General features: G+C 39.4%; 1 protein-coding gene across 6 annotated transcripts in view; it reads left to right on the top strand.

Moving 5' to 3' along the window:
• MEGF10 (multiple EGF like domains 10) overlaps positions 1 to 12,754 on the top strand; it is a 341,217-nt gene extending 328,463 nt beyond the window's left edge. For all 6 annotated transcript variants that reach the window (XM_087862339.1, XM_045794814.2, XM_045794812.2 and 3 more), the window contains 4 exons: positions 1,208 to 1,331; positions 5,891 to 5,935; positions 6,728 to 6,934; positions 8,199 to 12,754. In XM_087862339.1, coding sequence (XP_087718465.1) covers positions 1,208 to 1,331; positions 5,891 to 5,935; positions 6,728 to 6,934; positions 8,199 to 8,380 — 558 coding nt within the window. In that variant the 3' untranslated portion in view covers positions 8,381 to 12,754. The remainder of the gene's footprint in view (positions 1 to 1,207; positions 1,332 to 5,890; positions 5,936 to 6,727; positions 6,935 to 8,198) is intronic.
• The last annotated feature ends 1,027 nt before the right edge of the window (positions 12,755 to 13,781 follow it).

Below are 13,781 nucleotides of genomic sequence, written 5' to 3'. Positions count from 1 at the left end.
AGTTGCTGTGGGCCAGATGCGGCTCTAGGCACTTTATATCTCTTATCTTGTTGATTGAGGATTAGAATCTTAGATTCACTGGTGAAAAACCTGAGCAGTGGGGAATTTCATTCACTTCAAAACATAACTCCCTAGTTCGTAAGGGGGGAAGTTGCAGTCATGGTCTCCTTGTTTCCAGTATGCACTGGTTCCGGTGTAGCTCTTTGGAAAAATGTTTCTAATATTGCCTGGGGTTTTAAAGTGATGTCTCAGAGCAGACCTTAGCAGACTCTGTCCTGGGTCTTTTCTTTTGTCTTTTCTGACCACCTGTCTTCTAGTGCCCTGTCGGGCCCACCTGTCCTTTCCTCACAAAAACAACTGCATGCATTGATTTAGGTTGAACCACATGAAATTGCTTTTTTGTAGGTCAAAAATGATCAAATAGAAACTATGTGTCAAGCATTTCTAATCAGTCTGCAAATATAAATTCATTTAATCTTCACACCGATCCTGTGACTCGAGAGTGATTGTTATCCTCATTTTATAGGTGCACAGAGAGTGTGGACACCCAGGGCTGCTCCTCCCATACCACTCATCTCACCCCCAGTCTCCTCAAGAATGCTCTGAAATCCCAAACATTTCTTCCTTCCAACTGTCCCAAATTATATTTCCAATCTCCATTGTCTCATTCTACCTCTCTGCTAGAAGAAAACCAAGCTAATCAAATTAATTCCGTTGCAATTAAATTAATGCAGCTGGATTTTAATTATATTGCCTAATAATTAAATAGCACTTCCCATTCCCTAGAGACTTTCGTGTTCATCATTGCATTTGTTCTCCTACTTATTCAGGGAATTATTGCTACGAAAACTGCTTAGAGTCACTGGTGACTCAAAAAAAATCATACAGTGTTTGACAGGAGAGCTCAAACCAAGAGTTTAACTTTTTCAATTCAAAGTTCCACATACATTAACTCAAGTCTAATGGGCACAGAATGACTCAGTGAAATGAAGAATTTGAGGCAGTAGGGGAATAGTCGGGGCCAAGGGACATGTACTCCTGCTGCCCTCTAAGGCCCACCCAGTGGTCACCTCTGCCCCCCTGCATGGCCTTGTTGAAGAGCCAGCCCTTGATCCATGCCATGGATGTACTTTCCCACATCTGTAACACTGTGCTAGGCCATGCTGTGTTCTCTTTTTACATCTTTGGTGGTTTATATTTTTAACAGTCGAAGAACAATCAGCTGTTTGTGAATCTGAAAAATGTGAATCCTGGGAAGAGAGGCCCAGTGACGGACTGCACAGGAACGCTGCCAGCGGACTGGAAACATGGCGGCTACCTCAACGAGCTTGGCAAGTTCTCCCAACATCCATCCTCAACAAGCTCCCTTATCTTTTAGTCGCCTCAGATAGCCATAGATTTATGATGTCCAAAGTGACCTACTAGAAATATGCATGAGAAAAACAGAATGATAGAATTATACCTAATGCCTATATGGGGCTTATTACTGTCCTAGTGGCTTTATTCATCCAACAAACATTTATTAAGGTCCTAGTGTACGCCAGGAATTGATAAAAAGAGACAAGAATATCTGCTTGTAGCTCCCATTCTAAGTCTACATATGTGAACTTACATGACTCTCACAAGTACTCTGAAAAGTAGGTACTGTTATTGTCATCATCATGTCCATGTAACAGTTGAGAAACTGAGTCACAAAGCAGTTAAGTCCCTTGAGAAAAGTCTCAAAGCCTATTAAATGGTAGAGCTGGGATTTTAATTCTGTCAGGGTTGTATCAGGGTGTGTGTTCCCCTTTGCTCTCTTTTAATATGGGGCACCCATACTTGAGGGCCCCTTCCCCTTTAAGTGAGAAAATGAAGGTATCAACAGGAAAATAGTAAGTCAGTGCTTCTCAAACATTTTGGAATCAGGACCCTTTCACACTCTTGAAAGTTATCAGGAACCCTGAAGAGCTTCTTTCAATATGGGTCATATCTATTGATACCATGTTACAAATTAAAACTGAGACCATTTATAATAGTTATTTATTGCTTGTTTATAATAACAGTTCTAGTTACATGATAACATAAAACACATTTTATGAAAAAGATAACTACATTTTCTAAAACAAAAACAAATTAGAAGTGTGGCACTGTTTTACGTCTGTTGGATCTCTTTAACCTCTGGCTTCAGAGAAGATGGGTTCTCATATCTGCTTCTCCATTCAGTCATTGGTGATCCCACACTTGGTGCAGCTCTTGGACAACCACCTTGCGCTGAGAGAAAACAAGAATGAAACAGGCAAATAATGTCGTATTTTTATGAGAATAGTTTTGATCTTGTGGCCCTCCTGAAAAGGGGGTGGGGCCTCCTGGACCAGCCTTAAAGAGCTGCTGTGATAGCCCACTGACTGAATGGTGTCATTGCCAAGAAGTTGCCCCTGATTCCAGGGAGGTGCTTGATGAGGCCGTAACAGATGTATACATTATCTTATGGGTAGCAAACCCTTTCATTTGTATTTATTTGGTGGTAGGTGCCTGGGAAACCCAGTTAAATTTGAATTTCAGATAAGCAACAAATATTTTTAGTATAAATATATCCCAAAACTTGCATGGGGCATACTTACCCTAAAAATTATTTGTTGTTTCCCTGAAATTCAAATTGAAATGTCCTTCTTTTGTTTTTATTTGGTGAATCTGACAACCCTACTGGGTGGGCCCCTCCATGAATCTTGTTTTTTAGAGGAATAAACTGAGAAGCCCAGGAGCTCATGGAAGGAAGAGGGTAAAACCAGGTCTCAAAGGTTGTCTTCCAACTACTCTTCCCCTGCTTCTGGGAACGCAATATATGCCAGATCACCTGAGCCAGATGTAGGAACCAATCGTTTTGGGCGCTGGAATCCCCTATTACTATAGAAATACAAATGTTAAAGTAGGAAAATGAATACAAGTTCTTAACTTTTATCTGCATTCTATACCCGCATTATCAGATAGCTGTGCATTTCTGAACACAGTCGAATTATCCATATACCGGATTCACAGTATACTTATTGGTCAAATCATTTAACATCAGAGAGATTTTTTTAAGGTCTGCATTACATTAGTAATGTAGCTCCAAGAAATATATGAATTGATATTAGTAAAGTACTGCCTGGCACTAATGAGAGAAAAGTTCTCTTATTCCACCTTCACCCGCTACACTTGATCCAGATTCTAGAACACAGTCACTGCAGTGGTCACATACAAACTTCTCTGCTTTTTGTCTCAGTCAGACCCATGGGACTGATTGTTGAGAATGTAACATATTCATTGGAAATTCTGGGTATCCTTCATGTGTTTCCATCCAAGAGCAATTCTGCATGTAATGTCCCTTTACAGTTGTTGACCGGAAAAAGTCTTTCCTTACAAAGGACAGGGTAAGGCACACTATGCATGCTGAAATGCATAGGTATTTGCCATGATGGAATAGTTGTTGTGATGTTGTCTGAAAGAGCCCCGAACCTGACACAAAAGCCCTGAGATTGATTCCTGGTTCTGTTATCTGGCGACAGGCTAATCACCCCCAGGAAGCAGATCTGTTCATTTGTGACATAGAGGTAACGATCACATTGTGGCTCAGTGTATGAATTAGATTAAGCCAAGCATTTGAAAGCTTCTATCCAGGGATTGGAGCATATGGGAGTTTATAAGAGGAAACCTGCCTGCTTCCTCATTAAAAGAGCCCCCAGAGAGAACCTGGCAGGGGTGCTGGTGTCACAGTGCCACTCCTGTTCCCTAATTTACTCTCCACCTCAGGCTGCTCCTCCTTAGCCTCTTGCGGAATGCTAGCCGTTGCACAGCTAAGACCAAGACAGACAGTTAACAAGACTTTGCTACTGTGTGGAGACAGCTGAGTAAATCTGGCAGAGTAGCAAAGACAGAGTTCCTTGATAGGGAGCTCTCAGAGGCCACAGGTCCTACCCATCTTCATGCAGTCCCTTTACAAAGTCTGGGAATCCCTAAGACCACCCTCAGGATCCATAATTTGGCAGAAAGACTCACAGAACTCCCTGCAAGCTGTTCTGTTTTTTTTTTAATTTTTTATTATGTTAGTCACCATATAGTACATCATTAGTTTTTGATGTAAAGTTCCATGATTCATTGTTTGTGTATAACACCCAGTGCTCCATGCAATATGTGCCCTCCTTAATACCCATCACCGGCCTATCCCAATCCCCCACCCCCCTCGCCTCTGAAGCCCTCAGTTTGTTTCCCAGAGTCCATAGTCTCTCATGGTTCATTCCCCCTTCTGTTTACACCTCCTTCATTCTTCCCTTCCTTCTCCTACCGATCTCCCTGCTATTTCTTATGAATTATTTCTTATGAATATAATTCTTATATTCTTATTCTATAAATGACTGAAACCATATGATAATTATCTTTCTCTGCTCCTGCAAGCTGTTCTACTCATAGTTAGAGTTTATCACAGCCAAAGGATACAGATGAAAATCAGCCAAGGAAAGAGACACAGTGGGCTGAGTCAAGGGAAGTTCCAAACCAGAAACTTTCAGTTGTCCTTTCCCAGTGGAATCATGGAAAATGCTAACTCTTCCTGGCTACAGTATATGACAACATGCATGAAGTATTACCAGCCAGGGAAGCTCACTTCAGCCTTGGTGTCTAGAGTTTTTATGAGAGTTTAGTTAGGTCAACATGGTTGACCACCCATGTGGTTGACCTTTCGACTGGTCCATCTAGAGATGGAGCTTACACTAAGTGGCCCAAACCCCCTCCCATAAATCACTTTGTTACACTATTCAGTGTAGCCCTAGGCCCCAGGTAAACACAAACACTCTTACTGGGTGGGATACTCCAAGGACTTCACCTCCCAGGAACTAAGGGCAAAGGCCAGACCTTACTTCGATTAGGTTAATTCACTATTCATCCTTATCCTGCCTCCCTGCATAACTGGGCACTTTTCCCACCAGCTGGGAGTTTGGCTAGACTTCACAGCTCAGACCCAAGAGAGAGAAAAACATTCTCTGAGAAAGGAGGACATTCCCATTTCCTGTCCCACGATGAATGATATTAGACACATCCTCTCCCTTTAGGGGATGTTCCCTCTTTCTCCACAAAAGTGTGTCCCCCAGGACATCAGAACTCGAGTCTACTATCACTCTAAGGGACACATGCACAGTGGTAGGGGATCATCTCCTTACCATTCTCCAACTTATTTGAATGTTCGTCATAAGTTATTACTTTACTCTCTGTTTCTAATGTAAGTCAATAACATTTCTCGGAAAGATCATTGAAGAGGACTTGAAATGCTTGCATGTAGACTGCAGCTGGGGGTCATAGGACACATTCAGTGTTTCAGTCACTGAAACACCATTCATTTATGCAACATCTCAGAGTTTACAACACCTTTTCATGCGCTCTAGTTCTTTTAATGATCACTCCAGCCCTGAAGTTTGGAAGGCAGATTTTGTTTTCCTCATTTTAGAGGTAAGAAAATTGACACAGAGAGAGTTGAAAATCTTGCCCAAAGTCTTGTGGTGAACGAGTGATGAAATTGAAGTCCTCTGTCTCAATTCTGTCTTGGCTGTGTCCTTTCTATGGTGCGACCTTGAATCAAGTGTACCAATTCACCCATGCCTTATTTCCTACCTGTACTCATCAGCCTTTCCCAAAGTCACTGTAAATGAGCAGAAGGATGATCAGAATGATATATATATGTATTTTATATTGAGTGCTGAAGACATCAAGCATGAGCGACCTGGTGCAAAGGTTTGAAAAGCAGCAGCCTGGGTTATTTCCTGCAGTGGGGAGATAGTGGGTGCCCAAACCGTCCTCCTCCATGACCTTGGAATATTAGATGGGTTTTCTCTTGTTTCCATATCTCACTGGGGATTTTTTTTCTTCTTCTTTATCACAGGAGCTTTTGGACTTGACAGAAGTTATATGGGAAAATCCTTGAAAGGTATGGTGTAAATTTAAGGAAGAAATACATCTATCAGAATCTCATTTAAAAAACGATTTATCTCAGAGACTGAAATAAGTGGCTTAAAAAGCAAGAGCAGCAGTGTAGAGAAAATGCGCAGTTGTTGGTGTGGTTAATTACCCTACCAAACACACAAACACATTTGACTGAGGTCAGGAGTGTGACCATAGGTGCATGGTGTTAGAGCCTAAGTCTGGGGGAAAAAAGGTTTCCGTTTGCTGGGGAAACACTCATATTTCTTTGAAAAGATATATGACTTATGGGGAGAGAGAGAAATGCAGAAAAAGGAAATAGCAGGGAAAACAAAGAGCTCAGCATGGTTACATGAATAACTTCATGTGCGCAGTCCTGAGGTTTTACCAGAAAGTCTCACATCACATGCCTCCCTCACCATGATGATAGAACTTTCTTGTGCTCCCAGGGGCATCCACACGTGGTTTCTTGATTGAAACCTCTGAGAATTCAGAGACTATTAGTAAATTAGAATGGAATTAATTTTGAGTGTGAAACAAAGTCAAAATGAAATCAAATCCACAATGTTTACATTGATACTCACCTGAGAGAGGAGGTAAAATTACTTTGTAGATGGGTAATTTTATAGCAGATTCTCTCCAAAATAAGTGGAAAATGTATGGTGTTGTTGTCAGTATATATAATTATAGAAAACTAGAAAGAAAAAGAAGTAACCTGTCTGAGTAAATTACCAGCAAGAAAAAAAAAATTAATGTCCATGAAATAGCATTTGCTTTTCTCCCTAATCTCTCTTCACAGATTTGGGAAAGAATTCCGAATATAATTCAAGTAACTGCTCCCTAAGCAGTTCTGAAAACCCATATGCCACTATTAAAGACCCACCTGTGCTTATCCCCAAAAACTCAGAGTGTGGCTATGTGGAGATGAAGTCACCAGCACGGAGAGATTCCCCCTATGCAGAGATCAATAACTCAACTTCAGCCAACAAGAATGTCTATGAAGTTGGTGAGTTCCCCTAACCAAAGAAAGAACCTAATATAGGAATTTTTTTAACAGTTTTAAAGTCCTTGAGCATACAGTAACAGTTCATATAACATTATTGAAGATAATGGTCCGTGTTTTCAGTGCGACCTGTGTTTCCAGTGACCGTATTAATTGGTGTCAAATAAATTTTTCAGAGAAAATAGCATCTAGGAAATTTAAAGTAAATTTTCCTTATCTCTCACCTGGCCATCCATCTTTTGTTTTGTAACCATAGTGACTGTTTGAGCACACCTGTGGAATAGCATATGCCTCACATTAGCTCTTGTGTCCAGTTAGCCTAAACAAATGGTTCAAGGGGATGAAACAGGTGGTTCCACTTCCTGGTTGCATATTCATTATGTTAATATAATGCTTTTAGCAGGATGGAAGCATTTCACTTTTAAATTTGTCTGATATATTTCTAACATTCTTGGATGTGAATGGGATGGAAATTAATAAGAATTCAATTTAAAATTAGAATTGTTTTGATTGCCCCTTACAAATACCATTTGGGGAAAGTTAAAACACATCAGAGCTGTCACTGGGTAGGTACAGTAGGGCTGTGTATTTTAGGGGTTTTTGTCCTCTCTATCTCTCTCAAGTTCATGATTTAAACTTTAAAAAATTCTCTATTACTTGTAAATGAAGTGACTAATTTCACTCTAGTCACTAGTCATTAATTTATGCCAGAGACATGTCACTGAAAAGATAAACAACTATTCTTAAAGAATTAAGACAGCTTTTTTTTTTTTTTAATGGAAGGTGTAGTGACCTAAATCTATTTTTAAAAGTCATTTACAATCCCACTTTGAACCATCTGGTAAACCCACCACTTTAGCATGGGAACACAACTGAGAGTCTGGGTCCTGGGTCCTAAAGTGAGTTAACCTGGAAGGACCTCAGTCTTCTCACTTATGGGGTAAAGAGTTTGGACTAGATTATCTACAAGGTGCTTTTCAGACAATGATTCACCTCCAGGGTCTCTGTATAGTTCCTGGATGTCTTCATCCCAACCCTATGGTCACGTTTTTATTCAGAACACCATTGTGTGCATCAGCTGATCTAACAGCTGTAGACTAGCCACCTCGATGTGATTATAAAACCATCCTTTGTTTCCTAAAATAATGTTTCTTTATATTTTTAGAAGTGCTCCTCTTATATGTTTGAGATTTGCAAGAAATGCCATATTCTATTCTTTTTAAAATTTTCCATTGCTGATAAATTAATGTGTCCCTGGTTGTCACAGAACCTACAGTGAGTGTTGTCCAAGGAATATTCAGCAATAATGGGCATCTCACCCAGGATCCATACGACCTCCCAAAGAACAGTCACATCCCTTGCCATTATGACCTGCTGCCAGTCCGAGACAGTTCATCCTCCCCCAAGCGAGAGGATGGCGGCAGCGGCAGCAGCAGCAGCAGTGAATGACACCAAAGGACTGCTCGGTAGCCGCTGGAACAGTTTCTAGAACTGCAGTTCGGTTCTTCTCCATCCTCAAGTTTGCCACCTTAGGTGAATGTTAATCTACTTGGTAGGCAACTGTTGGACGTGAACCAGAAAGCTCAAAGCTGAGGCTGACTGACCCGTAGGTCCTTCTTGTACAGGTGGCTCAGAAGGAGATATCAATGTGATTTCCTACTCTTCTTAGTTTTAGAACTGCACTTGTGAAGCATGACTTCCTATAAAATCTGGGCTAAAAGCATGAACATGCGGAGGTCCTTGGGAGGGAGTCATGGGGTGCGGTGGCCATTGGCATTATGGCTTGAATGATTAAAATTTAAATATTTTCTTTCTCATTTGCATTGCAGAGCTGTACCGAGGATTGTGCAGTTTACCATAAAATCTAGTGCGAATCACTAAACATGTAGAAGAGAAGGGGCATATTACCGAGTCCTTATGTTTATTTTTTCAGCTGGACTCAAAATTATAGGGATAATATGAACCCAGGAAGAAATGTTCTGTTGAGTGGCATACCTGGAGAGACTTTGAATAAGCTCTAGAATTGGTTAGCACATTTAAATATGAAAACTTTAGAATTTTTTTAGGATGAAGAAATGAAAAATTAGAATATTTTAGAAATAGTAGAATTATTTCAGGAATCAGTATACAGGTGTGGCTGGCAGAGGGTTGTCTTCTTTGACCCTTAGCCCACTTTTGATCCATGACATCATTCTGATCACTGTCCCCATCATACATATTCACCACTTAAGGTCCATAACATATCAATAATTATTTCATAAATATGGATATGAAATAGTTTTATTTTTGACAGACTGGATTGAACGAGTGTATAATGATTGGAAAAGGTTGTAAATTTTAAGTGTAAGAAGACACTTCGGTTTTGTAAACCATTAGTAACACATGCTGTAATATAGAATTAGCAGAAAGTTTTGATTAATTTTTCCCTAGAAGTGACCGGAATATTTTTGTGCATATTTGAGAAAAGGGCACTTTCCTTTTATTAATTGTTGATTTAGAGAAACTATGCTTAAGCTGGTCTTTTGCATTGCTAATATGACGTGTACCCCATTTTTCATTAATTTGTATTTCCATTTTTAAGTTGTATATTCTATGTTTTGTAGTGCTTGGATTGTTAATGAAAAATATTATATGTTCATTGTTTCTTGTATTATTGCCACTTATCTTTTTGCTTGATAAAAATGCATTGTTCTTTTTTTTTTCTTTTGGAGGGAGGAGATGAAAGTATATAAATCAAACCTGTTAAAATCGGTCTTTACTAAAATAGTAAAGTAACCATAGGTGAATGGCTTATAATTGAAATAGAGAAGCTTTTTAATATTCCCAAATGGAGCTCCTTTTGATCTATGGGTTCTGAGTCTTGGTTAAGCCAGGGGGTGGGGGAGGGAAGAGCTATTGCTTATTGAGCAAGTACTACAGACTGGTCTTACTGAAGACCTTCATTGGGATGATCACACAACTGATCACCCAAACTGGGACACTTTTGAGTGTGAATGAGGGCATTATTAATATTTAACCTGCAATGGGCTTAAATCTGGTCAGTCCCAAGCAAACCAGAACGGTGCTCATCCTCTGCACACCTGGCACACACTAACATTTTTCACTTCAAGGGAGTTGTCTCAAGAGAATGCCAACACGATGCAAGAAAGCCAGTGTCTCTTGGACCTGCCTGAGCAAGTGGAAGGGCTGAAAAGCTGCATGAAGAAGCAACTTCATTGAAACAGTGGCTGTGAATCTATAAAGACATGAAATCCAGGTGGTATCTCAGTGAGTCAGTTGACATATATGTATTGTGCACCCGTTCTGCTGGTAGGATACATAAGGCATTGTCCCTGCCAGTTATCGAGTTGGGGTATCCAGTGAGTTCACATCACACACCTCCCCCTGTGATGGTGGTTTGGTCAAGGAGATGATAGAACAAACACACCTCGAACATTCACTCCTTTGATGGCTGTTTCTTGTCGAGAGCCCCAAAGTTAATTCAAGGACATGTGGAATTACCTGGAACACACCTTAGAACCAATTGATTCATTCAAACAGTTACCCTTTGGCTGACCCTTGGCTCAAGGGGGTGGGTAGGCATCTAATTTAGACACTTGTGGGTCAATAGCCACGAAAAGTCCTTTCCAGTAAGAAAAAAAATCTTTTTCCCCTTCTTGTTTAAGCATCATCTCTTCACTGCTCCATGATACATTTGAGTTTCCCCATAAGTCCCTTGATAGAGCTAAAAAACAAAAACAACTCTTTTTTTTTCTCATTACGCTACAAAACAACAACAACAACACCACCAAAACCCTGAAAGCTTCCTGTACAAAGACAAGAGCGTCTTAAGCAGAAAGCCTGGGGAGCAGATGTGGACTGTGATGGGGCACTGCCCTCCCTCCCTGTACATTCTCTCTGGTAGACCAGTTGCTCAGGACTGATGCTGTCCAGACACCACATTTGCATCAGAGGCGAGTCTGCACATCAGTTCACTCAAGATTTTTCAAACATCAGAACACATAGAGCATTTTGGATATTATAAAAACTACATGGTGTATTTGGAGGGGTCTAGTTGAGAAGTCAAAACTTCCTAGATATTTTGATCTAGGTTTGGGTAAAGAGAGAAATTCTTTTGTCAAAGAATGAAAATTAAAAGACAAAAGGACCTGGCAAGTTTTTTTTCCCCCTGAAATTGCCACCTTTTGGACCCTTCCAGATATATCAAATATAATTTAATGGTGATGTCATTCTTCATACACCGTGAATCTATTCTCATGACCTTTGAGCTCATTCATTTGGGACCCTAGAATTATTCTTCCTCACATCCTATAGTGGTCAGAGCAGTGAATGAGCTTGGTGATACCAAGGAAAAGCCATTCATGTCAGAATGTCAGCCAAACTCTTCTTTCCCTAGAGGATGATATGTCAGAAAATTTATAAACTAATTGTATTTATATATAAATACATCAAAAGTGGCCCAACTAACAGCCTATGTACTTGCTTTAATATGGAGAATATGTTATTTATGGTGAATTATGTGATAAGGAATATTTCATAATTATTTACAATGGTTGATATAAATTCCTCTCACATGCTATAGTAGTTACACTAAGAGAGAGTTTAATGTGCTTAGCATTATCTCTATGGTAAATTATATTCATCAATTTTAGGAAAACCAATGTACAATTTTATAAGATAGTTATAATCTGTCCCAACCAATTCCACTAGCACAACCACTGTGTGCTGTGAAAAATGCAAACCACTTTATGAAAATGTGGTCCATCCAAAGAGCCACAGCAGTACTTGATAATTATTGGGGAGTTTTAAACCATAAATATTGAAAAAGTTGCACAGGAGTATAACACTACTAATTCATGTCAATATTACAAGTCCAGTTACCTCTTAGAATAAGATGAAGTCATAAAAAATTGCCTTTTAAGGTTATGTTTTTTAAAATAACAAATCTTCTGTCTTCGGGTAACATCTTTATTATTCCAACTAAATATTTAATAGATATTTTGACCTTACAGTCTTTACGTCATGAAGTGTATACAGATGTGCAAGTGTGAGTCATGTGGTGTGGATGAGTGCTTATTTCTTCACTGAAGATGTACAGCAAACTGTCCTTTTAGGGTCCTCCGACTAGTGGTGACCTAACCCTGGGTCTGCTTGTTTTCATTCAGTAGTTAGTCCAGGCTTCCTTTTGATATGAACAAATTGCAACATATATTTTTAAAAAGGAAAAAAAGTCCAAATACGTAAGAATTTTCCTGATTGTAGCAAACAAAAAATGCTTTCAGTGTGAAAATATCTCTATTTTCCAAAGATGGTAAACTTTGGTCAGTATTAGCTTACGTTGTCATTTATATCACCAAATGAGTTTATAGATTAATGCAATAAACTTTCTAATAAAAAAACTTTAAAGTAGTGTTTATCTCTATGTCTGATTCAATTGTTAATGAGAAGAAAAAACCCTTGTGATCTTGCTGGAAAATTAATATTTTTTTCATGTGTAGCATGAATCAGTACTTTATATAGACACTTAAAAACAATTCCATTTTATTATAGTTAACTGCTCGTGTATCTGCTTTCCCTTCAGGCTGCTTGTTCTTTACGGACATAGGGAACATTTTGTACATATTTGGATTCCAGCAACCCAGGTTAGTGGCTGAGAGTCAAGTCTTCTGTAAATAGCTTTAGGTCATCTTATGTGAATTTGTTCCTTAAATCTCGGTAGCTTGTTAATTCCTTATTTTATAATTAAAACATTTCTGGAATATCCATTTTATAGCACTGTGTTCTAGAGATCAAATATGAATAAAACATTGCTTCTTCTCTCAATTACTGTTTATTTACTGAGGGCCTGAGTGCCAAGCACAGTTGGGAATGCAGGAAAGTATGAGCTATGAGCTATTTTAAAGTAGCTCTTTATTTAATTAGGGAAATAAATCATTTTACTAGCCATGTGACTTTGGTAAGTTACTTAACTTCCCAGGGCCTTGGTTCCTATATTATAATATGTTGGAAAAACTAGTACCTATCTCATAGAGGATTCATAAGAATTTAATAACTTTATGCATACACAACACCTACTTCGGGGTCTGACACATAGTAGATAGCTGGTAAATGTTAGCTATCATTACTATTATGAAAAATTAGCTAATAACCTGAGCCATTTTATAGTAACCAGATGAATGATGAGGCTGGTAAATCAAAAGTGAGCATTTAATGAATATTATAAAAGCTACATATTTGTGTGACCTTATCCCGATCTATTTTTGTAGTACCATACAATTCTATATACATTTTATTTCTAGAGTGGTGATTTAGGAAAGCAATAATAATATGGTTTCATCTTCCAGCAGCGTGTTATCTTCCTAAGAACTGAGAATGCTTTTAAAATGTCTAGATGTGGGTTTCTGGGAAGATGGTGACCTGGCTTCACATTCCCATCCTAGAGAATACAGCCATCCAGAAAAAGTCAGGGGCTGACCTCGGCAACCTGAAGAGGTTCCACACAGAGTGAGATGACAAGTTCTTGAAAGAATGTGCAAATGGGGGGCAAAATATAAATGGGAGTTGCTGGAATTGATGGGAGTGGACTATGGAGGGGATACATGGGAAGGGTCGGCTGACCTGAGAGAAGGAAAAAAAGTATCTTCTGTTTGCATGATGCAGCTGTGAAAGGCTAAGTGTCCCTTGCCTGATGGCATCTCAGGAGGGGTAGTTTCCACCTTGAGCTAAGGTCAGCCTATCCCTCCTTGGACTTGTGAACTGAGAGCCTTTCACAAAGGGGCCATGGGGATCACTGGTAACCACAAAAGGAAAAATCCCTCCCGTGGCTGTCAGTACACAGGAAGGAACCAGA

The sequence above is a fragment of the Ursus americanus genome, chromosome 5 (assembly GCF_024610735.1).
Source record: "Ursus americanus isolate L20-20 chromosome 5, mUrsAme1.1.p, whole genome shotgun sequence".
NCBI classification, from domain to species: Eukaryota; Metazoa; Chordata; class Mammalia; order Carnivora; family Ursidae; genus Ursus; species Ursus americanus.
Note: the sequence above shows the minus strand (reverse complement) of the source record. Positions and strands in the feature narration are given on the sequence as shown.